The 26,448-nt window shown below is 47.6% G+C and overlaps 1 protein-coding gene across 1 annotated transcript in view; it reads left to right on the forward strand.

Moving 5' to 3' along the window:
- The first annotated feature begins 248 nt into the window (after positions 1-248).
- The window catches only part of cmip (c-Maf inducing protein), a 37,549-nt gene continuing 11,349 nt past the window's right edge, over positions 249-26,448 (forward strand). The window contains exons 1-9 of the mRNA XM_072386746.1: positions 249-1,263; positions 14,777-14,902; positions 19,000-19,050; positions 19,639-19,800; positions 20,650-20,691; positions 20,891-20,953; positions 21,655-21,735; positions 22,358-22,461; positions 22,558-22,662. Coding sequence (XP_072242847.1) covers positions 928-1,263; positions 14,777-14,902; positions 19,000-19,050; positions 19,639-19,800; positions 20,650-20,691; positions 20,891-20,953; positions 21,655-21,735; positions 22,358-22,461; positions 22,558-22,662 — 1,070 coding nt within the window. The 5' untranslated portion in view covers positions 249-927. The remainder of the gene's footprint in view (positions 1,264-14,776; positions 14,903-18,999; positions 19,051-19,638; positions 19,801-20,649; positions 20,692-20,890; positions 20,954-21,654; positions 21,736-22,357; positions 22,462-22,557; positions 22,663-26,448) is intronic.

Genomic DNA, 26,448 nt, shown 5'->3' on the forward strand with positions numbered 1-26,448 from the left:
AAGAAAAAATGACACCAGTGATAAGAAACAACCAAAGAGAAACATTTAAGGATTAAATGTTCGAAATAAATGTGAATTTGAGCGTTTTAATCCGCTCCTTGAATCAGAAACTGAGCTGTTTCTCTGGAAAATGATGCGGTTGCTCGAGTCTGAATCATTTCCAGAGGAGGAGGAAGAGGGAGGCCTCAGCTGAGGTCCTCCTCCCAGCTCCGCGCGCACACAGGGGGGGAGGGAGGGAGGGGAGAGTTGAGCGTGCGCCCTCGGCAGACACTCGAGCACAAAAGACACACGTCTCATCCGCTCGCCTCCCTATTGACGTCAGTCCGGTATCACATGAACGAGCAGAGACCAATCGGCGCTGCGCTGCCGGAGAGTGCTGGCTCCTCCGAACACCAAGACAGAGGAACAGAGCGAATAAAACCCCCCCGGTGAGCCCCTAATGGCCTCTAAAGCCCACGGAGGACAGTAGAGCCGCCCCCGGTGGATATCCCCCCGCGTTCCGCTGCTTCCCAGCCGCTCCTCGCTGTGGATTACTGGCTTTGGCACCGGGCGGACGGACGGAATGGATAAGGCCATGGCCCTAACATATTGAGTAGCTCGTTTGTCGGTGGGGGGGAGGCGAGACGCGCACCGTGGAGACAATTCATGGGGCATTGTGCGGCGGGGAAAATGGTGGATTATTTGCAGAGTGTCATAAAAAGCTTCCCAGGTGTGGATTTCCTGCCGTGAGGCGGCTCTGCGGTAACCGAGGTCGTGTTGAACAGCTCGGTCGGGAGGTAGGTGCCCCCCTCCAGCTCGATCCCAACGACCTTATCCGGCTCGCTTTGTTGCTGTGTGTTCGTGTTATTCTCCGCGTGGGGGGGTCTCGGTTCGCCTCCCCGCCCGAGACAAACATTTGGAAACAATAAACTGTGGGATTACCGAGAAATGGATTTTAACAGCGGCGGCGTTGGCGGCGGCGGCGGGGGGGGCGGCGAGCTGCACAACAACCAGTTCTATCAGTGCGAGGAGAGCAAGCCTCTCCTGGGGGAGATGTCGGAGGGGAATAACAACACCAAGCTGGGCGCGGGGCCCTGCAAGAGGACCCTGCAGCTCTGCAGCAGCAGCGGGATGCGCTACAAGCTGCTGCACGAGGGGGACATCCAGGTGTGCGTGGTCAAGCACCCGCGCACGTTCCTCAGCAAGATCCTCACCTCCAAGTTCCTGCGGAGATGGGAGCCGCACCACCTCACGCTCACTGACAGCAGCCTGACCTCAGCCACCGTGAGTTACCTCCAGCCTGCTCTTTAAGTGTGTGTGTGTGTGTGCGCGCGCGTGCGCGTGTGACAGACTACAAAAATGCCCCGTTTCACATTCCTCAGACAGCTTTTCTGTTTGTCTTTTCTTGTCTGGACGCGCGCTGAGATTACGCACAGTCTGCTGTTGACGCATTTTACAGGGAAGCTCAGTGTCGGTACTGCGCCCCTCCACCCCCCCACCTCCACCCCCCCCCCCCCGCAGCCCCGAGGCCCTGCGGGTGAGCCGCTCTTCTCCTGCGGGGCGACATGACACCGGGCCCGGCTCTGCTTTGCTGCTGCTTCCTGTCAGATGGAAGCGGTGCGCCGCAGAGGCAGAAGATGCTCCGGGGGTGGACCCAGGCCCGGAGGATCCCTCATTCCCTCTGTCCTGACCTGAGAGAATCCCGCTGATACCATTAACCACAACACGAACCGCGGCTGCTTCTCCATCCTAATTGTTAGTAATTCCTGACGATAAAGCCTTTATTTCCCCTCCTGATATGATCAACAACCCTGACATTTTCCACAAAGCCCGGCTCATTGTTTTATCAACACACCTTGTTAAGAGGCTTTTTGGATGCGTGCCTATCACACCCACGCCAGTGATCCGAGCTGCCGTGCACGAGCAGGATCCTGGACAGGAAACCCACCTTTAAGTGTTCCATTTAACTCCATGTAGTGGATACAGATTTAGCGGGAAATCGGGCTCGATTCGAGGATATTTAACACGAATCAACAAGAAACTTGTGTATTTACCGTGAAGCACGACAATGATTAACATTCCCAGGTCTGACCTGAAAGAATTCCCGAAGACTTTCTTAGTTTTGCGCTGGTTTCGCCGTGTCTCCATCACGTTTCGTTGGCCTCCAGCTGCGCACCGCACGCGCAGCGCTTAGTTGTTCCAAAGCAGGATTCCGTTAAATAGTAAAAAAAAAATGACGTCTTTTCCTCAGTACCTGCTAAGTTGACCTCATTCAAACGTGTTGCAGTTGAGGAGAGATGGTTGGAAACGTTTCCAGGAGTTTGGAAAAAGACGAGAATCCGACACAGACTCCGGGATCTTCGCGCTTGCGTCCCTCTCAGGTTTATTCAGAGGGTTTTGTTGGATGAATCAAAGGCCACAAAATGAAAAGATTAAAAGGTTGCCGCAGGTGCAACATGTCCTGTTCATTTAAGCGGGATGATCCAGGGTTTCCCAAACCAAAGGAGCTACTAAAGGACGCGCCGAGGCGCCTCTCCTTAAAGGACTGACCAGCTTGCACTTTTATCTGGGTTAGTTTGCTCTGTTTGGATCCTCTCTGAGTGGGAAATGAAACTACTGGGGTGGGAACAAACCTGAAAAAGTTTGAGAGCCTATAGCTTCAGCTTTAATTGTAATTGACCGATTTCTTATTCATTTTATTGGCCTTCTTGTGATTTTATGTCGCCGTGAAGCAGGTTAAACTCGCCTTTTCCCTGTATTTTTATTAGTACTGGGGGGAGAAGTCGGTTGTCATGAACCAGCTCCAGCTAACCAGATAAACCCTGGACCCGTGCAGGCTGTGTCAGCTGCTGGGCTGTAATCCAGCCTGATGATAAGCTTTATGGCATCATGTTTGAGGAAAGCTTTTTAGCTTTATGTGCCCCTGTGGTTAAAAACAGGACCGCTTTCTGGAAAACTGCTGCGGAGCTCACCTTCACAGCTGTTTGGTTAAGTTTAGGCATTAAAAACGCCTTGTTTTGCTTCAGGAAAACATTCCCGGTGATAAAACACACACTTTACCACCTTAAAAGTTGGATATAAGTGTAAATGAGCTCTTTTTTCCTCAGGAACTCCTCACCTGAGCGTTACGCGTCGCTCTTTATGAACCCTTTCCCGGTTCGCGAAGCACTTTCCTTTAAAGTGATGCTGAAATAATGATCTTCCACCCTTGGGCAGTGAAGTGACAGCTTGCTGTGATCACACTTCCTCGTGCGTGTTTGTTCTGAGCTCTGGTCGCTGTCACTAACTCTTTATTGATTGCAGTTGCAGCGACAGCCTTCGAACTTTGACCAGCCAGCAGCCGCCTCTGTGGCCCAGCAAATGAAAGAAAGTCTCCTCAGTAAAGAAGTGAAAGTGTTTGTCTTCTTTAGCCGCTTTCTGGGGGTCATTTGTCACCGGAGGCGTCTAAAAGCAACGGAAACGCCTCCGGAGCTCATGTTAAAGCTGGTGAATGTGAAAAGTGGGATTCGGTTGGTGCGTCTTTGGAGTTCAGCTTTAAATCTTTTAGATTGACTCATCTGTTCCTGAAGGGAATCGGTTTGAAGCCCAGCTTACAAGCTTTCTGACTCTAACAATAAGCTGGTTCTTGTTGCAAAATGTCACCTTTTCCTGCCTGTCTTCGCGGCGCGCGCTCGCTGCAGCTGTTTCTCCGGATGACGTCTCGTACATGACTGTGGAGACGAATGGAAATGGTTTTCTGTGAGGTACCAGTGCGCCTCGGCGCTTTTAAGCCGTCAGCTGAGTGCCTTCAGTGCCGGACCTTTTGTTAACAGAAACAGGAGCATTACTCAGGGTGGTGCCGTTCATCACGGCGGACCTCTGCGTGCTTTGTTTTTATGGCAGGAAACTAAAACCGTGACGCTGGTGCTACTTCTTTTGTTTTTACCGGAGTCATGGGGCTGATTTATGCAGAAATTCTTGCACGCAGCGATCATGTGTCTGCGATCCCTCACAGATCCTCTGCCAGTATGAGGGCTGCATTCAGGGTCAAGTGTGACTGTGCGTTTTCTGAGATGTGCAGCAGAATAATCGCTCATTAAAGAAGGAATAGCTGGTCTGCAGAGGGTGAGATGTCCCTGTGACTCACTCCTCTTCCCCTGCCTGCCACAACTTCAGTCTAAAACCTCACCTGCATCACATTTACGTAAGAATGCAGCTATATCGAGAAAGCACTTCCTGTATTGTGAGCGCGGGGAGCCTGCAGCGCGTTAAAAGTGCAGCAGCGAAGGCTGCTTTTTACGGTATATTTCTGGGAAGTGTCTGAAGAAGTGACATCACGGTTCAGTTTGGTGCTCAGTGCCAGTTAAAAGCTAAAAAACGATCATCTCTGCACCCCGGTTCGGTTTGACAGTAAAAGGAGGCTGAGCAGCAGCTGAATCTTAGCAGACATATCGGGTGAATTTCCATTTGAGACGTGTTCGAAACCAGATGTTTAAGCGCTGTTCAGGTCAGAAGTGATCAAAAATGGGCAAAAGAAATGCCAAAAGTTCATAAAAAGCAAACCCATCCACTATCTGAGGACTCACTGGAGGGATTTCTTCAAATTTGGCACAAAATCTCGCTGAGACTGAAGTATCAGCAGGTTCGACTGCGACAATCAGAGGTCAGAGTGACACCGTACAGCTCACATATCTGGATTTTCCCTCGTTTTAACAGTTGTTTTTGTTCTTGACCTGCCCTACAGTGGCCTACATGCCAGAAAAGCTTTGAAATGACCCTTTTCTGGATTTCCACCAATAGAAAAAAGGCCTGGTGAATCGTGAACGGTGCTTTAAAGCCTCTAATCCAACATTTTGTGGGTTTTTGAGCCAAAAAAAGCAGTGAAATGACCCTTTTCTGGATTTCCACCAATAGAAAAAAGGCCTGGTGAATCGTGAACGGTGCTTTAAAGCCTCTAATCCAACATTTTGTGGGTTTTTGAGCCAAAAAAGCAGTGAAATGACCCTTTTCTGGATTTCCACCAATAGAAAAAAGGCCTGGTGAATCGTGAACGGTGCTTTAAAGCCTCTAATCCAACATTTTGTGGGTTTTTGAGCCAAAAAAGCAGTGAAATGACCCTTTTCTGGATTTCCACCAATAGAAAAAAGGCCTGGTGAATCGTGAACGGTGCTTTAAAGCCTCTAATCCAACATTTTGTGGGTTTTTGAGCCAAAAAAAGCAGTGAAATGACCCTTTTCTGGATTTCCACCAATAGAAAAAAGGCCTGGTGAATCGTGAACGGTGCTTTAAAGCCTCTAATCCAACATTTTGTGGGTTTTTGAGCCAAAAAAGCTTTGAAATGACCCTTTTCTGGATTTCCACCAATAGAAAAAAGGCCTGGTGAATCGTGAACGGTGCTTTAAAGCCTCTAATCCAACATTTTGTGGGTTTTTGAGCCAAAAAAGCAGTGAAATGACCCTTTTCTGGATTTCCACCAATAGAAAAAAGGCCTGGTGAATCGTGAACGGTGCTTTAAAGCCTCTAATCCAACATTTTGTGGGTTTTTGAGCCAAAAAAAGCAGTGAAATGACCCTTTTCTGGATTTCCACCAATAGAAAAAAGGCCTGGTGAGTCGTGAACGGTGCTTTAAAGCCTCTAATCCAACATTTTGTGGGTTTTTGAGCCAAAAAAGCTTTGAAATGACCCTTTTCTGGATTTCCACCAATAGAAAAAAGGCCTGGTGAATCTGAACGGTGCTTTAAAGCCTCTCTGTCTTTGTGTGGTCGTCTAATCCAACATTTTGTGGGTTTTTGAGCCGGTGAAATGACCCTTTTCTGGATTTCCACCAATAGAAAAAAGGCCTGGTGAGTCGTGAACGGTGCTTTAAAGCCTCTAATCCAACATTTTGTGGGTTTTTGAGCCAAAAAAGCTTTGAAATGACCCTTTTCTGGATTTCCACCAATAGAAAAAAGGCCTGGTGAATCGTGAACGGTGCTTTAAAGCCTCTAATCCAACATTTTGTGGGTTTTTGAGCCAAAAAAGCAGTGAAATGACCCTTTTCTGGATTTCCACCAATAGAAAAAAGGCCTGGTGAATCGTGAACGGTGCTTTAAAGCCTCTAATCCAACATTTTGTGGGTTTTTGAGCCAAAAAAAGCAGTGAAATGACCCTTTTCTGGATTTCCACCAATAGAAAAAAGGCCTGGTGAATCGTGAACGGTGCTTTAAAGCCTCTAATCCAACATTTTGTGGGTTTTTGAGCCAAAAAAGCTTTGAAATGACCCTTTTCTGGATTTCCACCAATAGAAAAAAGGCCTGGTGAATCGTGAACGGTGCTTTAAAGCCTCTAATCCAACATTTTGTGGGTTTTTGAGCCAAAAAAGCAGTGAAATGACCCTTTTCTGGATTTCCACCAATAGAAAAAAGGCCTGGTGAATCGTGAACGGTGCTTTAAAGCCTCTAATCCAACATTTTGTGGGTTTTTGAGCCAAAAAAAGCAGTGAAATGACCCTTTTCTGGATTTCCACCAATAGAAAAAAGGCCTGGTGAGTCGTGAACGGTGCTTTAAAGCCTCTAATCCAACATTTTGTGGGTTTTTGAGCCAAAAAAGCTTTGAAATGACCCTTTTCTGGATTTCCACCAATAGAAAAAAGGCCTGGTGAGTCGTGAACGGTGCTTTAAAGCCTCTCTGTCTTTGTGTGGTCGTCTAATCCAACATTTTGTGGGTTTTTGAGCCAAAAAAAGCAGTGAAATGACCCTTTTCTGGATTTCCACCAATAGAAAAAAGGGCCTGGTGAATCTGAACGGTGCTTTAAAGCCTCTCTGTCTTTGTGTGGTCGTCTAATCCAACATTTTGTGGGTTTTTGAGCCGGTGAAATGAGCCTTTTCTGTGTTTCCCATAAAGTGATGAATCAGATGCCAGCCTCAGCATTGTGTGGTTAGTGGAGGCGCTAATCTAGTTATTTTTGATTTCAACTTTCAGGCAGAAGAGGGTTTTTTTCTTCTGAGATAATCAGATCAGTGAGAACGACTGCCTCCCACTTCTGGGTTCCAGGCCAGCTGTCAGAGTGTAAAGTACAGGGAAGCAGGCCTCCTGATGTGGTTGGATAATGCGTCATTCAGCCTCAGCTCTGAAGATGGCCTTAATCCTAATCTGAGCAATCTCTCTGATCAAGGCCTGAACAACAGTGAGTGCTTTCAGGCTGCACAAAGAGAGGATCTTACGCCTCATAATCTTATCACTCCTCTCAAATAAAGTTGGTAAAAGTGTGTTTTCTCACTTCTGTGAATGCACTTTTGCTTCTTAAGGTTCAGATCACATGATCGGGTCAGAAGCAGGAAACTGACCTCGTTGCTGCGGTTGTTTTGCTAACAACAATCTGTGGATACGTCTCTTCTGCACGTGCTCAGAAGCAAGGACCGAGTCAGAGTGATGCCTAACGTGAAGGAAAGTGGAGCAGACTGCAGCGGTCACTGCTTTTAGTCACGACTTTCAGGGAAACTGAGAGCTGCTGAGAAGAGCCGCAATGAGTCGGGCTGTGGGAAGCAGCTCACAGCATTCCTCTGCAGCTGGACACTGAACCTCACTGTCCTCCCACCTCTGGTGAAATTTACATCCTACAGACAGTCTTTGCATGCCAGCTTTCATTGATGTCACACACGTTTTGCATGACTTTCACACTGTGGCGGTGAGATATACACGCAGGAAGAGCTCATGTTGGGCCGATAAGCTTCAGATAAAAGAGTTCTGGACTGCAATGAAAAGATCACAAACGAGCATTTAACATAGAGACGGGGGTCAGAGGTCAAGTTGTGGCTCAGAGGAGCTCATTAATCCAGCGGAGGAGGGAGGAGTCGAGCTGGAAATGAGAGGATGAAGAAGATATTCAGGCTCTGGTGTCATGTGGGAACTCGAGACGGATCGGAGGAAGCCGCAGATCATCATGTGTGACGCTCCGCCTTCTCTCATTGGCTGCCCTCTGACGTCGTCTGTCAATACTTGGGTAGAAGTTTCAGTTTTAGTCACAGGCAGCAGCCTCAGCTTTTCCTGTTCCCAGTTCACATGGGTTGAAAGGAAGCAGCATCTTTGAACCCGTTCAGACAGAAGAAGTCAGACTTCAGGCTGTGAAACTGTTCTCCCTGAGGTGTTAAAATCACCATGAATGTGTCTGACATCCAGCTCCGGTTCTGGTTCTGATCCCATTCTCCAGATTTCTCTGAGGATACCTGAAGAGCAGCAAAATCTCCACATCCTGTTTTCCACAGCGAGCTTCTTCTGTGGTCACAGCCGTGCTTTTTGTGTGAGTAAATCAGCCTCTGGAGTCTGATTTACGGCCTTGTTTGGATAACGTTATATTTGGATCCAGGCGTGTTTTCCAGCTGTTTCTCTGCCCTGTCACACTAATGTTCCTGCTCTCCTGCTGCTGATTCTTGTTTCTTCGTCCCCTTTCAGGCTGTCTTCTTTAAGTCACGGGTCTTTAATACTTCTTCAGGTTTTCAGCATTGATCACGTTCCATTTCCTGTTTGCACTGATAACAAAGAAGCTGAGAATTGATCGGAGCTTTCCAGGATCTCTTTTCATCATTGTGCTCCTCGTTCATTTTGGATGTACGGATCAATCCTAAAGAGTTAAACCGTCTTTGATTCTGTTTGAGCAGCTCTTTGTGGGAACTAAATGAAAGAAAAGTGAGCAACTCCTGATGATTTCTGCATTTTCAGGCGCTCCATTAACAGGAAGACGCTGCAGTTTCACCGTTAGATGCCCTGCTCTGGAGCTCCGACATCTTTTACTGACCCACATAATCAGAAAATGATTGTATAATAAGAAGAGGTGGACATGGGTTGCCCTGGTTGTGCCTTGGCTCTCATCTTTGCATCACACATCCAGCCAGTGGCCAAAGCCTTGAGTTAAGGCGTCTCATGCCTTCTTCTTCTTCTTCTACTTCTTCTTCTTCTTCTTCTTCTTCAGACTGAGGCTGGAGTTTTGCTTCCACAGAGTCACTGAATTTGCACATCACTAAAGGCTCATGAGGGGATTTTATGCCAGGTGGCTGAAAAATAACTTTTTGCACATTTTCTATTAACTAATTGATTGATCCTTTTATTGTTAAGTAAGTTGTGAAATGTGTTTTGATAAAGTGTAAATAAAGTGCTGTTAAAAATCTTCTTCTTCTCTGTAAAAAGCAGAGATGTTCTGAGACGACTAACCTTAAGACTGAAAAGGAGAGTCCTTTTCAACATTCAGAACATTTTGTGGCTCGCTGATGTGCGTTTTCTCTGCTTAACGGGATCTATGTTGGAGCAAATGTTGGAGTAAATGTTTCAGACATCGTGGGACCACCTACTTTGAGCTTTTACCTCTGCTGGAATGTGACAAATTCTCACAGGTTTGATTCAGAAAGCCTTTCAGGAAAGCTTTGCAGAGCTTCTTAGTATCATAAGAAGAGGTGGACATGGGTTGCCCTGGTTGTGCCTTGGCTCTCATCTTTGCATCACACATCCAGCCAGTGGCCAAAGCCTTGAGTTAAGGCGTCTCATGCCTTCTTCTTCTTCTTCTTCTACTTCTTCTTCTTCTTCTCTGTAAAAAGCAGAGATGTTCTGAGACGACTAACCTTAAGACTGAAAAGGAGAGTCCTTTTCCACATTTTGTGGCTCGCTGATGTGCGTTTTCTCTGCTTAATGTCGGAGTAAATGTTTCAGACATCGTGGGACCACCTACTTTGAGCTTTTACCCCTGCTGGATTCTCACAGGTTTGATTCAGAAAGCCTTTCAGGAAAGCTTTGCAGAGCTCTTAGTGAGCTGGGTGACGACGCCCGACACGCAGCTGTGCTGCTGTCATGCAACATGTGTGAAGTGGCGTTTCCCACCGTCCTCTTCCTGCTGCAGGCTTTACTTCTTGATTGAATTTGCTTCTAATTTCCCCGACTGGAAGCTGGCTCGGCTGGAAGCTGAAGGCTTCTTGGAGCTGTGTTTTCACAGGAAGCAGCAGCCGTGTGAAACCACAGAGCTCCAGACGTGAAACCCAGCAGCTGCAGGTCAGCGGCGTGCTTTTAACCAGCCTACAAGCAGAAGCTGACTATTCTGCAAATGCAGAAGTGCTGTTGTTTATGTTTGAAGGAAGTGACTCTATCAGGCTTCCAGTCCAGCAGCCCTGCACCGGTTCTGAGTCCCAACACGGAGGATGAGACATGTTTATGTTGGCGTGTGATCGATCCGCTGCTTGCAGCCGGCGAGGGTCTCTGAGCAAACAGCACCTTGGTCTCCCTTTGACTCCGGGACTCTGCCGACTGGCCTTCTTTCAGGAACAACTCGTGTTGGTAAATACAAAAGGCCGGAGCGCAGGAAGCGAACTGATGGTGTTTGCATGCTGACAGGAACAGGAAGAGATGTGTCGTCCTCAAACGCCCTCTTATCTGCTCGGGCCCGGCCTTTAGCCGACAGTTTGTGGTCTTTGTGTGATGCAAAGAAACACAGAAGACTCCTGAAGCAGACTCCAGAAAAGGACGGCTGCTAAATCTGCTCAGAGAGATCTTTTTTTCTGGTTAATGATCCTCTTTGATGCTTCTAACCCACTTCTGCTGCTCCAGGTGTGTTTGTTCTGCAGTGGACCGACCCATAAAATGGCCGCCTGACCTTTTCTGCACCGACTGCATGTTCGGATTCACCTCAGTCAGCTGTTGGACTTCCTCCACTTCCTCCTCACTTTGCTTCAGTTTCTCTTTCTTCTTCTGTCTCTGTGGCTTTGAGTCATTAAAGGAATAATCACAAAGTTTTCCTGTCCCACGCCTTTTGATCAGTGACTCAGTGTTTACACGTGGGGATGATTCTCTAAAAACGCCAAACCCGAAGGTTACAGGAACTGACTCTACGTAGTTTCCTCAAACCTGCGGGTTATTGTAATATCCCTGTGAGTCAAACCTGTAAAATATCCTCAAAGATGCACAAAATGACCAAATTCAGACTGGAATCACAAGCAAACTGCTGACAAAGTTAATATCCTCCATTAAATCCTTTCTAACTTCAAATGTTGCCTTGCAGTAGACGAGAGTAACGATATCTCCAGCTAAATGTAGGACATTAAATGCAGAATATATTCTAAGGAGGTCATTTGCACTTGGACAGTAAGCATATTTCAGAATGAAACGGGTGCTGAGGGAAGGATCCGATACAGCAGAACTTGTTGGATTATAATCCCATATTTTAGTTGCCCTTAAAGGTCAAAGATCCTGATCAAAGTGAACTGCAGCTTGAGGTTAGAGATGTACTCATGAATGGATGCTTGACCCCAGAAACCCTGAAGGGTCAAACTGCAGAATCTCAGTCCAAGACGAGCTGAAGTGAAACGGAACAAAATAATTTGACATTTACTTTGAAGAAGGACGGTTCGCCTTTTATCTGCTCCCTGTTTGTGTCTTTTGGAGATGGGACAGTGCTCCTCACATGGCTACTTTATGGCAACTATTCCTATCTGAGGTCATGTTTCCGTACTCTGAGGGGGGGGGGGGATCGTGTCCCGGGTCACCGATCCGCAGAAGATGTTCTGTTACAGTTTGAGTAAAGAGACGCTGGCTCTGTGGGAGGCTTTTTATCACCAAAATATGTGATTTAGATGTGGAAAGTCACTCCGACTCCATGCTGCCACAACAGAACGCAGCAGCTTGGATTGCAACACACACAGAGCCCTCATTTTCACCGTTTTCTCCTTTATTCGGGTTCAAAATACTGTTTTTGACTCTTAACACAAAAGTATTCATCAGCTGATTTGATTCTTAATGATGCTTAATGGCTCTCTTGATCTCATATGTGGAAAATCTCGTCTCCTCTTGTAACCGTTTGGCCTCAGCTGCATTCGGACACGGACACAGACCCCTAATTCTTGCTTTTATTGGTGTCATTTGATCAGCTTCGACGCACAGCTCATTTCCACAGAAACAGAGGTTTGGATTCTGTCTTACTGTATGTCCTACTTTCTTTTTTTCCTGTCTGCTCCTCTCGGAGGAAAAAAAAAAGAACACAACATACATCTCCATCCTCTTGTTTCTATGGCAACGCGGTGGAGAAAAGACGAGAGGCGCTGGGGCCCCCGTCCAGCCCTCCTCCACGATGAAAAGCAGAGCCGAAAGATAAGGAATAAGAAACAAGAGGATTGGAAGCAGAAAAGAGTTGAAAAATAATTAAAGAGGGAATGAGAGAGTGAGAGGAGGGCGCTGCCTCTTGTGCAGGATGCTGTATCTATGGTAACCTCGGCTGGTTATCAGAAAATTGAAGTCCCTTCTGTTCGTCTCCGTTCTGTTCTGCCTATTCAGAGACTGGGCTCCATTTATCTCCCCCTCCTTCAGCACCCAGCTTCATGTTCTGCTCTTCGTGTTCATCTTGTTAGCAGCGGAAAAAACAGCCGCATTATTTGGCAGAAGCCGGCGTTTACTCTTCCACAGAAACGAGACATCTCTCCCAGAACCAATATTTGCCATAGACGTTGTCTGTAATGAAAATCCTGTACGCCTGCAGCTCACAACAGGGATTATATGTGTGTGGGGGGGGGGGGAGCTGGAAAGAAGAGCCAGCTCTGGCTATCAGCTGCAGAGGGAGGAATAGCATGTTTGTTCTTCAGCCGGGGGGGGAGGGAGCTGCCTGTTTGCTCTATGGAGGCAGCGGTGGATGCAATTAAAGAGGAGAAGCACCTGTCTGCCGGCCTCGGCTGCAGAGGGACGCCAGGCTGCTGCTGCTCAGGCTTTCGTGGAGCCGCTGACGCCGTTTATCTGTCCGGAAACGGCAGAGAAGAAGAAACGACACGGCAGAGGAGTGAAGAAGGGTTAATGGAGAATAGAGATGCCTGCTGAAGGGAAGTGGGACTCTCCACACTAGTTTTAGTGTGCAGTTTGTCTTTAAAATATGTGTTTAGCAGCTGTAAGGTGTCACATGGCGGCTCTGACAGCCCCAGAGGGGAGAAGACAGCTGGCTGCTCACTCTCAGCCCCTCTGTCCTGTCGGAAATGATCAAACTGGCGTCATTCTCTGTGAAACCACGAGAACAACACTGCAGGTGGTTGCTGCTTCCAGGCTGGAGGTGGAGGTAGTTGCTGCTCCTAGCTTCAGCCCCCTGTTAGTTTAGGGTGAACACACTGGAAATGGGAAAGGATCGGTGTGTTTCAGCTGCTTTTGGTGTAAAAAGCTCTGTATCCTGCAGACTTCAGCACAACAAACAGAGAAACAGCCTCCTGGAACTGTTACCTGGGTGCTTTTCATGCATTTGTGTTTTCTGTAAAAACAGAAGTCGCCCCCCCCCCCCCACACACACACACACACACACTCCTGAGAAAGCTACTCCTCTCTGATTGGACAGCTCTCCAGGCCTGGCCAGACACATCCCACAATTCTGCTCTCTCTGTGCTGTTTACCAGGAAATAACAAAGCATTAACGCCCACAGAGCTTCTTTTTTTTCTGCTGTCGCACGGTGCAGGATATGAAAGCTCTTCAGTGAAGCCTCGGTGTGACACAAACACCCAGAAACCCTCCTCTTCTGGCCTGTAGGTGGCGTCTCCTGCCAGGAACCGGCCGGTGAACCGGTCCTCTGGGAGGTTTCTGCCCCTCTTCCTGCTGTTTACATGCAACACGGCACAATGTGTTGATACCAGCTAGCGTTAGCTAACCTGATCGCTGGGCGAGTCGTACTGGTTTTCCAGCTTGTTGCAGGAATGCAGTCGGTATGAATGCGATGCCTCTCTGAGCAGAACATGCATTTAAAGCACGTCATCATCAGCCACTCTTCCTCTCTTTGATTTTATCTCTCATCAGTTTACCAGCAGCTCTTTAGTCCCTTCAGTCTTCAAATAACCTCTAAACTTTGTTCTACTGTAACTTCCTTTGTGGAAACTTCCCACAGGAGCTGTGTCTGCAGGCCAGACGTTTTATTCCTCTATTTCAAATGAGATTTCCTTTTAAAGATAGCACCTGTTTACATTCGCTCTGTTTATCTTCTATTATCACCGCGGCTTTATCTGTTTCTTGCTGTCACTCTTTCCTCCTTCGTCTGTTTACCCATCAGTGACACTTTCAAACATTCGTGTCTCATCCCGTAACCGTGACGACGTTTCGTCGGCTGCAGCCGCTGAGTGTTTACCCAGAAGCAGAAGTCGGGGACAGAAATCATCGGCCACGGTGCACTCAGCCTGCTGGGAGCGAGTATTTAAAGTTTTCTAATGGAAAACTGCCACGGGAAAATGAATAGTGAAAGAAAAACAAGGCTGCAAAGAGCAGGGCTGCCTAATTAGGGTGCAGCAAAAGCCCTGCAGATGACGTCTGCTCCAGCCATTTGTGTGGATACAGTTAATCTCCCATCAGCAGTAATTGTTACTAAATGATGCAGTGACGCTAATGTCTGGCAAATCGGCTCTGATTCATTTGCTGCAGTTGCAGCTTTTTTGTTGTGGCTTTCTCTTGCTTTCATTATTTTTAATCTGCTTGGCTCTCACTTCTCTGAAGACTCTTCTGTTCCTTTATTCCGGAAACTTGTGGTAATTTGTCAGCGTCTCTGTCATCGTTTGAGATGAGCAAACAGGTTGTGGCCTGTTACTCAGCTCCTTGGCGTTGAGTCTGGCTTCAGATTCAGTTCCACCGGCTTCTCCTTCCGTGGCTTTTGTTAAACATTTTCTTTCTGCATGTAGTTCTATCGGAGCAGCTGATGTTTACTCAGGGCAAGTTAGCCCAGGATATGTTTCTTTTTGTCTTTCCAGCTGACTGCCAGTATAAATAAATGCCTATTTCTCATCCTCCTCTGTTTAAATATGCATCATGTGCTGTAAATGTTGCACAGACTAATATCCTCTCTCTGCTCTCCAGCCCACTGGTTACATGGAGACGCCATTGTCATACAGCTCCATAGAGGACCTGCAGCTCCTCTCGTGGGACAACGCCCCCAAGTACTGCATCCAGCTCAGCTTCCCTGGTTGGACCGTCCTGCTGCAGGTAATTCACACAGAGGATGATGAAGTGCACCTTCAGGATAAACTGCTGCTGTATTCCTAATACAAGCCACCATAGATCAAATGTACTGTAAAGAATGAAGGGTTTCTTCTGGGAAATAAGTTGATTCCAAACCTAATCATGAGTAGATCTGTCTGAGCTCTGGATCCAACCCTGAGCTCTAGATCCAACCCTGAGCTCTGGATCCAACCCTGAGCTCTGCATCCAACCCTGAGCTCTGCATCCAACCCTGAGCTCTGCATCCAACCCTGAGCTCTGCATCCGACCCTGAGCTCTGCATCCAACCCTGAGCTCTGGATCCGACCCTGAGCTCTGGATCCAACCCTGAGCTCTGCACCCAACCCTGAGCTCTGGATCCAACCCTGAGCTCTGCATCCAACCCTGAGCTCTGCATCCAACCCTGAGCTCTGCATCCAACCCTGAGCTCTAGATCCAACCCTGAGCTCTGGATCCAACCCCGAGCTCTGGATCCAACCCTGAGCTCTGCATCCAACCCTGAGCTCTGGATCCAACCCTGAGCTCTGCATCCAACCCTGAGCTCTGCATCCAACCCCGAGCTCTGCATCCAACCCCGAGCTCTGGATCCGACCCTGAGCTCTGCATCCAACCCTGAGCTCTGCATCCAACCCAGAGCTCTGCATCCAACCCAGAGCTCTGCATCCAACCCTGAGCTCTAGATCCAACCCTGAGCTCTAGATCCAACCCTGAGCTCTGGATCCAACCCTGAGCTCTAGATCCAACCCTGAGCTCTGCATCCAACCCTGAGCTCTAGATCCAACCCTGAGCTCTAGATCCAACCCTGAGCTCTGGATCCAACCCTGAGCTCTAGATCCAACCCTGAGCTCTGGATCCAACCCTGAGCTCTGCATCCAACCCTGAGCTCTGCATCCAACCCTGAGCTCTGGATCCAACCCTGAGCTCTAGATCCAACCCTGAGCTCTAGATCCAACCCTGAGCTCTAGATCCAACCCTGAGCTCTAGATCCAACCCTGAGCTCTGCATCCAACCCTGAGCTCTGCATCCAACCCTGAGCTCTGCATCCAACCCTGAGCTCTGCATCCAACCCTGAGCTCTAGATCCAACCCTGAGCTCTAGATCCAACCCTGAGCTCTGCATCCAACCCTGAGCTCTGGATCCAACCCTGAGCTCTGGATCCAACCCCGAGCTCTGCATCCAACCCCGAGCTCTAGATCCAACCCTGAGCTCTAGATCCAACCCTGAGCTCTAGATCCAACCCTGAGCTCTAGATCCAACCCTGAGCTCTGCATCCAACCCTGAGCTCTGCATCCAACCCTGAGCTCTGCATCCAACCCTGAGCTCTGGATCCAACCCTGAGCTCTAGATCCAACCCTGAGCTCTAGATCCAACCCTGAGCTCTGCATCCAACCCTGAGCTCTGCATCCAACCCTGAGCTCTGGATCCAACCCTGAGCTCTGCATCCAACCCTGAGCTCTGCATCCAACCCCGAGCTCTGCATCCAACCCTGAGCTCTGCATCCAACCCTGAGCTCTGCATCCAACCCTGAGCTCTGGATCCGACCCTGAGCTCTGCATCCAACCCTGAGCTCTGCATCCAACCCTGAGCTCTGCATCCAACCCTGAGCTCTAGATCCAACCCTGAGCTCTAGATCCAACCCTGAGCTCTGGATCCAACCCTGAGCTCTAGATCCAACCCTGAGCTCTGCATCCAACCCTGAGCTCTAGATCCAACCCTGAGCTCTAGATCCAACCCTGAGCTCTGGATCCAACCCTGAGCTCTAGATCCAACCCTGAGCTCTGGATCCAACCCTGAGCTCTAGATCCAACCCTGAGCTCTGCATCCAACCCTGAGCTCTGCATCCAACCCTGAGCTCTGGATCCAACCCTGAGCTCTAGATCCAACCCTGAGCTCTAGATCCAACCCTGAGCTCTGCATCCAACCCTGAGCTCTGCATCCAACCCTGAGCTCTGCATCCAACCCTGAGCTCTAGATCCAACCCTGAGCTCTGCATCCAACCCTGAGCTCTGGATCCAACCCTGAGCTCTGGATCCAACCCCGAGCTCTGCATCCAACCCCGAGCTCTAGATCCAACCCTGAGCTCTAGATCCAACCCTGAGCTCTGCATCCAACCCTGAGCTCTGCATCCAACCCTGAGCTCTGGATCCAACCCTGAGCTCTAGATCCAACCCTGAGCTCTAGATCCAACCCTGAGCTCTGCATCCAACCCTGAGCTCTGCATCCAACCCTGAGCTCTGCATCCAACCCCGAGCTCTGCATCCAACCCTGAGCTCTGCATCCAACCCTGAGCTCTAGATCCAACCCCGAGCTCTACATCCAACCCCGAGCTCTGGGTCCAACCCCGAGCTCTAGGTCCAACCCTGAGCTCTGCATCCAATCCTGAGCTCTGCATCCAACCCTGAGCTCTGCATCCAACCCTGAGCTCTGCATCCAACCCTGAGCTCTGCATCCAACCCTGAGCTCTGCATCCAACCCTGAGCTCTGCATCCAACCCTGAGCTCTGGATCCAACCCCGAGCTCTAGATAAACCTTATTCAGTGCAGTAGTCCATCAGACCCATTATCTGTGGTAGAATTCAAGATATTTTGTATTGTTGCCTCAGTTTTCTTTCTTCTCTTTTGGTCATTTTGTTTCGGTTGTTGTTTTCTGATTCTGTGTGAACTGGAAATCTCTGAGACTTCTTCTTTTTGTGGTCAGGTTTGCATCTCTTGTCATTTTGCGTCTTTTTTCCCTTCGTTATTGACTTTTTCTCCTTGTTCTTCTTCCATCATTTGTTGTTCTTAAATTTCTGCTTTTTTTCCCATGTTTTCGTCTTTTTTTTGTCGTTTTGCATCAGTTCCTTTTTTATTAACCCTGTTGTGTGTCTTTTGTATTTATTCAGCATCTCTGTGATAATTCTGTCTTTTTGGATTATCTTTAGTCATGTGCTATTTTTGTGATCATTTTGTGTATTTTGGTAATTTTTCTCGTCATCTTTTTTTAAATCGAACTGTTCTGTTTTTTTAAAAATCTTTTTTTGGACATTTTTTGCAACTATTCGGTGTCTTTATGGTGGTTCTGAGCATCCTCTGAAGTTCAGGTCAGCTGCATGTTGGAGTCGTCGCTGAACATAAGCAAAAGCAGAAGGATGAAAGCTCGTTCTGACACAGTTTTAATTAGGTGAAAGAAATTGAGTTGAACTCCTTTTCAGCAGCTCTGACAGATTAATTCTGCATCTGTATCTCACCGATGACGGCACTCACTGTACCGAACACACTGTTCCCGCTCACCCGTCTATAACATGGACCATTTCTTCCTCTAAACACACACCGCACCCATCCTCGTCTGGCCTTTATTTTGCTGCTGATCAGTTATTTCGCCGTCACCAAACACGAGAACGTGGAGTAAAGAGTGCAAACACGGGGGAAGCAGGAGGAAAAAGGCTGGATTGATTCCTTTGTTGTGAGGTTAATGTTTAATGCCGCTGTTGTTGCAACAGTTTAACCTTTAGTGGGGTCAGAGACGATGGATTTATTTCCACCTCTGCTCCACCGCTCCGAGGTGAAAAGGTCCGGTAATGAAGTGTGTGGCGCATCTATTATGGATGTGTGCGGCTTGGCTGCCGATCAATGGCCGGCCGGTAAATTCAGCACCTTGCTGTAGCCGTTTTTCCTTTGGCTCTTGAGTAGTTTTCTGTGATTATTCTTAATTATTTTGGCATCTGTCATTTTGAGTCACTGTTTCATCTTTGTGGGTCTTTTTATGGTCGTGTTGAAGTCCATTTCAATCTTCTTGTGTTCAACTTTTTGTCTTTTTCAGTGATTCATTTGGAGCTGAACACCAAACTGCAGCAGCAATAAATTTAGAAATAAAGTGGCACCAATAATTCTTCCTCTCTGAACTATTATTAGTTATTTTGGTCATCCTGCAGCTCTTTGGCTCCGTTTTAAAGCCGTCTGAAACTTTGACTTAAAGTTTGAACGTCTTGACTTGATGCTGACTTTAAAAGAAAAGGTTCTTGCCTGATAAAGATGTTTTGGCATGCTTTACGATGCAGCTGAGCTCACATAACAAACTGTTTCTGTCCGTTTGTGTTGCTGCAGGCTGCAAACAGCTACCTAAGGGACCAGTGGTTTCACTCCCTCCAGTGGAAGGTAAGGTTTCTGTTTGTCTTTTACTTTTAATTTATTGATGTCATCGGCCCGTTAAAGGCTGTGGCCTCCCGACGCTCGCTGCACATTCATCGGGTTTCAACACCAGATGCAGATTCTGGATGTTACGCAACTCTTCGCAGACCTTTGTGAGGATCGGGCCTGTTGCCACGCTGCGTTCACTGAGCTCTGCAGGAGGAAGTGTGCTGGAGGTGGCTCAGAGGGGTGGAGCCTCTCTGAACCGCGTACAGAAATGCATCCTGATAAATGGACGTTACAGAGTTCCTCTTTGTGTGTTTTTGCTTGAACTCGGTGTAAATGACTGATGCCAACACACAGATAACAGGTGTCACAGGTCGACCTGCAGTATTTTTCATGTTTATGTTCATGTTTATGCATTTAGCAGACGCTTTTATCCAAAGCGACTTACAGGTAGGCAGATAGGATAAGGGGGTCTTGTCCCAGGACCCCTACTGGAGGTAATACCTTCCATGCAGGAGATTTGAACCCAGGTCTCCCACATGGAAGGTGGTTTACACTGATGTTTAAATAAGAAACCTTCCCACCATAAAGGCCGTGTGTCTCCTGCAGAAAAAGATCTACAAGTACCGTAAGGTTCTGAACAACCCGAGTCGCTGGGACGTGGTGCTGAAGGAGATCCGAGCGCTGGTGGACATGGCTCTGACCTCGCCGCTGCAGGACGAATCCATCCACCAGGCCCCGCTGCACATCATCTCCACCCTGCTGGCAGAGGTAGAGTTTGTCCTGCAACCAAAGCTGTGATGACCCGGAGGTGGCAGCCAGAGGCTGGAAATGAGCTTCTTTTCTAGTCTCCTTCAGCGAGGAAGGCTGCAGGTTCAGACCGGCTCGTCTCTGCCTCTTTAAAACCTGCGTGAAACACGTGGAAAAAGTGTCTCGTGCACTTTCTGTTGTCCTTACATGGTTATAGCAGCTGAGTAAGTGTGCCTCAGAAAGGATGCAGCAGCTCTAAAGCCCCTTTTTCACTGCTCAAACACCTGCAAACATCTGGCTTCTGAGGGCCACAGGGAGGAGTTAATTCAGTCCTGACCCTGTTGTTCTCCCCAGGGATAAACATTGTAGTTTTATTGACTTTTCGGTGTTGATTTGAAACGATTAACCTCTGACCTTTCAGTAAACTGTGATCAGCTGCAGAACGTCTTCAGGGGGAAACTGTCCCGTTGGTTTTTAATCAGAACCTCAGCAGCTGCAGATTCTCCAGCTGTTTCCCCCAAACATTTGAATGTTTGCAGATCCCTGCCTCTGGTTTGTGTCACATCAGATGTGTCGCTGCGTTTCCCTCGGAAGGCGGAGCGTTCTGTTGGTGCTGATTGCTGTTTGTCAGACTGTTAACTGATCAAATATTATGCAAAAGAGAGAAGAAATGTGTCAAAACACTTCTCTGGAGCAGAAGTTAAATATGGCTTTTCCATCTATGCAAATATTTATTTTTGCGTCTACATCCAAAAGCAAGACGGTTCAACATAGTTTAAACTTTCTCCTCGAGGAAAACGCTCTTTTCTTTGGCTTATTGTTTGATTTCTACAGCACTTCCTTCAGATTCCTGTTTCTCTTTCCCTGCAGAACTCAAACCTCAGCGCTCAGGATCACGAGAACATCATTGTGGTGAGTTTCAGCTTCTTTAAATCTTACAGAATATAGACTCTCTTTGTGGTTTTCCTTTCTTTTTGGTGGCTGCTGTTGATGCACATGTGCAGATTAGCAGAGAAGCAGCAGCTGTGCTCAAGCTTTTCTGCATGACTGCAGCAGCTCCAGCCACAGATAGGATATGGAAATGTTCATATGTGTATGTATATGTGTGCAGGCCATCGCTCCCCTTCTGGAAAACAACCACCCACCACCTGACCTGTGCGAGTTCTTCTGTAAGGTGAGTTATGTGCTGAGCCTGCAGCATCTGCAGCATCTGTAGCATCTGCAGCATCTGTAGCATCTGTAGCATCTATAGCATCTGCAGCATCTGTAGCATCTGCAGCATCTGTAGCATCTGTAGCATCTGCAGCATCTGCAGCATCTGCAGCATCTGTAGCATCTGCAGCATCTGTAGCATCTGCAGCATCTGTAGCATCTGCAGCATCTGTAGCATCTGCAGCATCTGCAGCATCTGCAGCATCTGTAGCATCTGCAGCATCTTTAGCATCTGCAGCATCTGTAGCATCTGCAGCATCTTTAGCATCTGCAGCATCTGCAGCATCTGTAGCATCTGCAGCATCTTTAGCATCTGCAGCATCTGCAGGATCTGCAGCATCTGCAGCATCTGCAGCATCTGCAGCATCTGTAGCATCTGTAGCATCTGCAGCATCTTTAGCATCTGCAGCATCTGTAGCATCTGCAGCATCTGTAGCATCTGCAGCATCTGCAGCATCTGCAGCATCTGTAGCATCTGCAGCATCTGCAGCATCTTTAGCATCTGCAGCATCTGTAGCATCTGTAGCATCTGCAGCATCTGTAGCATCTGCAGCATCTGCAGCATCTGTAGCATCTGCAGCATCTGCAGCATCTGTAGCATCTGCAGCATCTGTAGCATCTGCAGCCTGAAGCGTTGTAACTTCTTCCTCCTGTGTGTTGCAGCACTGTCGGGAGCGGCCGCGGTCGATGGTTGTGATTGAAGTGTTCACGCCTGTGGTCCAAAGAATCCTCAAACACAACATGGTGAGCATTTCTGACACACTTTTAGCACGATTTAGACCGAAACTTCACCATTAGTAGCTCCTTTTTCCTCAACTGTTCAGCTTTTAAGGTCAACAGATTCCCAGTTCTGGAGGAGTCAGTGTTGAAAACCACTTCCTGTTTGGCACTGCTTCCTCTTCTCATATCTTTATTAGTTGCAAATGTCCTGGTACAGAGCTCCAGATCCAGAGGGCTTTGCTTTTACATACCTTTACCTGAGTAGTTTCAGTTCCTGGTAAAGGCGCATTTCGCTTTAGTGTCAGAATGAAGCATCATTTATTTGGCTCTTCTGGTTGATAGATTCTCCACAGATGAATGTTGTTACAGATCTCTGCTAAAACCGGGCTGAACCAGGAGCAGCTGCCGCCATATTAACCCGTGAAAGTGATCTTTACAGATTCTGTTGATGATACTTTAGTGTTTTTATAGTTTGTTGTCTGTAGGCCGATGTGTTAGAAAGGTGTTTCCCAGAGGAAGTTTCCTTTGGCCACTGCAATAATAAGTGCTGTAGCGACCCTAAACGGGGAAAGAAATGATGAAGGCTCCGAGTTCAGGCCTCCGGTGGCGCTGTTTGGGCTCATCTTTGCTTGTTTGTCTCTGGCAGGACTTTGGGAAGTGCCCTCGACTGCGTCTCTTCACTCAGGAGTACATTCTGGCTCTGAATGAGCTGAACGGCGGCATGGAGGTCGTCAAGAAGTTCGTCCACAGGTGAGCACGTCCGTCTGGTCGGCTTCAGATTTTAGACGACCTTTGACCCCACCCTGAATGCTGAGCTTTCATCACGTGCGCCTGTGTGTGTTGCAGCATGCACGGTCCGACGGGCCAGTGCCCTCACCCACGCGTCCTGCCAAACCTGGTAGCAGTGTGTCTGGCTGCCATTTATTCCTGCTATGAGGAGTTCATCAACAGGTCAGTCTCACACTGTGTGCCACCTCCTGGCCTTCCTCACTCTAATGCTCTGGCCTTTCCTCTCGTCTGAAAGCATCTGAAAGCGTCTGAAAGCGCCTGAAAGCGTCTAAATGTGTCTGAATGCGTCTGAAAACGTCTGAAAGCGTCCGAAAGAGTCTGAAAGCGTCTGAAAGCGCCTGAAAGCATCTAAATGTGTCTGAATGTGTCTGAAAGCGTCGGAAAGCATCTGAAAGTGCCTGAAAGCATCTGAAAGTGCCTGAAAGCATCTGAAAGTGCCTGAAAGCATCTGAAAGTGCCTGAAAGCGTCTAAATGTGTCTGAAAGCATCTGAAAGTGTCTGAAAGCATCTGAAAGTGTCTGAAAGCATCTGAAAGTGTCCGAAAGCATCTGAAAGCGTCTGAAAGTGTCTGAATGTGTCTGAAAGCGTCGGAAAGCATCTGAAAGTGCCTGAAAGTTACTGAAAGCGCCTGAAGGCGTCTAAATGTGTCTGAAAGCATCTGAAAGGGTCTGAAAGCGTCCGAAAGCATCTGAAAGTGTCCGAAAGCATCTGAAAGCGTCCGAAAGCATCTGAAAGTGTCCGAAAGCATCTGAAAGTGTCTGAAAGCATCTGAAAGTGTCTGAAAGCATCTGAAAGCGTCTGAAAGTGCCTGAAAGCATCTGAAAGTGCCTGAAAGCATCTGAAAGTGCCTGAAAGCATCTGAAAGTTACTGAAAATGACTGAAAGTGACTGAAAGCGTCTGAAAGCGTTTGAAAGCGCCTGAAAGTGCCTGAAAGCGTCTGAAAGCGTCTGAAAGCGTTTGAAAGCGTCTGAAAGCGTCTGAAAGCGTCTGAAAGTGTCTGAAAGCATCTGAAAGTGCCTGAAAGTGCCTGAAAGCATCCGAAAGTGTCTGAAAGTGTCTGAAAGCGTCTGAAAGCGTCTGAAAGCGTCTGAAAGCGTCTGAAAGCGTTTGAAAGCGTTTGAAAGCGCCTGAAAATGTCTGAAAGTGTCTGAAACCGTTTGAAAGCGTTTGAAAGCGTCTGAAAGCATTTGAAAGCGCCTGAAAATGTCTGAAAGTGTCTGAAAGTGTCTGAAAGCGTTTGAAAGCGTCTGAAAGTGTCTGAAAGTGTCTGAAAGCGTCTGAAAGCGTCTGAAAGCGTCTGAAAGTGTCTGAAAGCGTCTGAAAGCGTTTGAAAGCGTCTGAAAGTGTCTGAAAGCGTCTGAAAGCGTCTGAAAGTGTCTGAAAGTGTCTGAAAGCGTCTGAAAGCGTCTGAAAGTGTCTGAAAGCGTCTGAAAGCGTCTGAAAGCGTCTGAAAGCGTCTGAAAGCGTCTGAAAGCGTCTGAAAGTGTCTGAAAGTGTCTGAAAGTGTCTGAAAGTGTCTGAAAGTGTCTAAAAGCGTCTGAAAGCGTCTGAAAGCGTCAGAAAGCGTCAGAAAGCGTCTGAAAGCGTCTGAAAGCGTCTGAAAGCGTCGTGCAGCTGGTGGACGCTGCTGTAGGCCTTCTGCCCGGCAGGATATCACTCAAATATTTCACCTGAACGATCATGAAACTACAGCTGCTATCAGGCTTGGATTAGTTATCAGCAACAATGGTAAATACTACTTTTAACAGCTCAGGTTTGAAGATCTGAATAATTACAGCCGGCTTCGGCTTCACGATAAAGCCCCTGAGACTGTGTTCGTCTTCATGTACGATCTTTTATGAACAGGAAGCGTGTCTCCATTTACCGGCAGTGATTCAATAAAGCGGAATCTCTCAGCTAAACACGTTTAAGGGAACCTAAAGTTCCACGTTTGATTTAAGACTCTCCACAAAGCTGCGATGGTGGAAGGCTCACTCTGCTGTTTGCCTCCATGTTTCCATCGATTCGACAGACTCATGACTGGTAATTTCCCACATCTTGCAGGACTAATATGAAGGAAAAGGTACAAACAGTCATTTGCAGTCGTTACCAGGAAGGCAGATCATAACCACATCGGTCATCAGACCACATTATGCCATTTATAGCCCTAAACTAATATGCAGCATCCCACAGTGCCACAGAAATACACAAACAATTATATAAAAAACAATAAATGGAAAATAATTAAATACACGATATGATTATATTCATTTCGTAGAGTACTCTGAAGCTGCCTTTGAGGCCTGCTGTCAGGGGTTTTTCTTCATCTAACACAGTTAATAACACACTTTTACAGTCTCAACGTTGCATATTTTTCTGATTATCAAATGTAATTCATTGCTAATGAGGGAAATCAAACCATAGCATGTGTTTAAAAGTAGTATTTACCATCTTTTTAGAGATACTTTTCATAATTCAGGTGTCAAAATGCAGAGTTTTAGTTTCTTAAAGTGCATTTTATCCAAATGCGACCGGTTATAACAGGATGGTGAACAGGAAAAATAGCTGGATGAGCTGTCTGAGTTACATCTTTCACTGTGGATCAACGGCACCACCTTTATATGTTGAGGTGCTGTCTGTTCATGGTTAACAAGCCACAAAGTAACTGCCATATTCGTTGCTGATAACTAATCCAAGCCTGATAGCAGCTGTAGTTTCATCATCGTTCAGGTGAAATATTTGAGTAATTTCCTGCCGGGCAGAAGGCCTACAGCAACGTCCACTAGCTGCACGACACTTTCGGACACTTTCGGACACTTTCAGACGCTTTCAGTCGCTTTCGGACTCTTTCAGGCGCTTTCGGACTCTTTCAGGCGCTTTCGGACTGTTTCAGGCGCATTCAGACACATTAAGACACTTTCAGGCGCATTCAGACACATTCAGACACTTTCAGGCGCTTTCGGACACTTTCAGGCGCTTTCGGACACTTTCAGACGCATTCAGACGCTTTCAGACGCTTTCGGACACTTTCAGACGCATTCAGACGCTTTCAGACACTTTCGGACACATTCAGACACTTTCAGGCGCTTTCGGACGCTTTCAGACACTTTCAGACGCATTCGGACGCATTCGGACGCTTTCAGACACTTTCAGACGCATTCAGACACTTTCAGGCGCTTTCGGACGCTTTCGGACACTTTCAGGCGCTTTCAGACGCTTTCGGACACTTTCGGACACTTTCAGACGCTTTCAGTCACTTTCAGACACTTTCAGACGCTTTCAGGCGCTTTCAGACACTTTCAGACGCTTTCGGACACTTTCGGACACTTTCGGACGCTTTCAGTCACTTTCGGACACTTTCAGACGCTTTCAGTCGCTTTCAGACACTTTCAGGCGCTTTCAGACACTTTCAGACGCTTTCGGACACTTTCGGACACTTTCGGACGCTTTCAGTCACTTTCAGACACTTTCAGACGCTTTCAGTCGCTTTCGGACTCTTTCAGGCGCTTTCGGACTCTTTCAGGCGCTTTCGGACTCTTTCAGGCGCTTTCGGACACTTTCAGGCGCATTCAGACACATTCAGACACTTTCAGGCGCATTCAGGCGCATTCAGACACATTCAGACACTTTCGGACACTTTCGGACGCTTTCCGACACTTTCAGACGCTTTCAGACGCTTTCAGTCGCTTTCGGACTCTTTCAGGCGCTTTCGGACTCTTTCAGGCGCTTTCGGACTCTTTCAGGCGCTTTCGGACACTTTCAGGCGCATTCAGACACTTTCGGACACATTCAGACACTTTCAGGCGCTTTCGGACGCTTTCGGACACTTTCAGACGCATTCAGACGCTTTCAGACGCTTTCCGACACTTTCAGACACTTTTTTTAGTGTTTTCCATCGAGGCTTTGTGTCGACCACATGGGCCATTTTAACTCATTACCACCTTTCCCGTAGCTTCACCCCCCAGAGG

The sequence above is a fragment of the Leuresthes tenuis genome, unplaced genomic scaffold (genome assembly GCF_036924035.1).
Source record: "Leuresthes tenuis unplaced genomic scaffold, fLeuTen1.0.hap1 SCAF_5, whole genome shotgun sequence".
In the NCBI taxonomy this organism is placed as follows: Eukaryota; Metazoa; Chordata; class Actinopteri; order Atheriniformes; family Atherinopsidae; genus Leuresthes; species Leuresthes tenuis.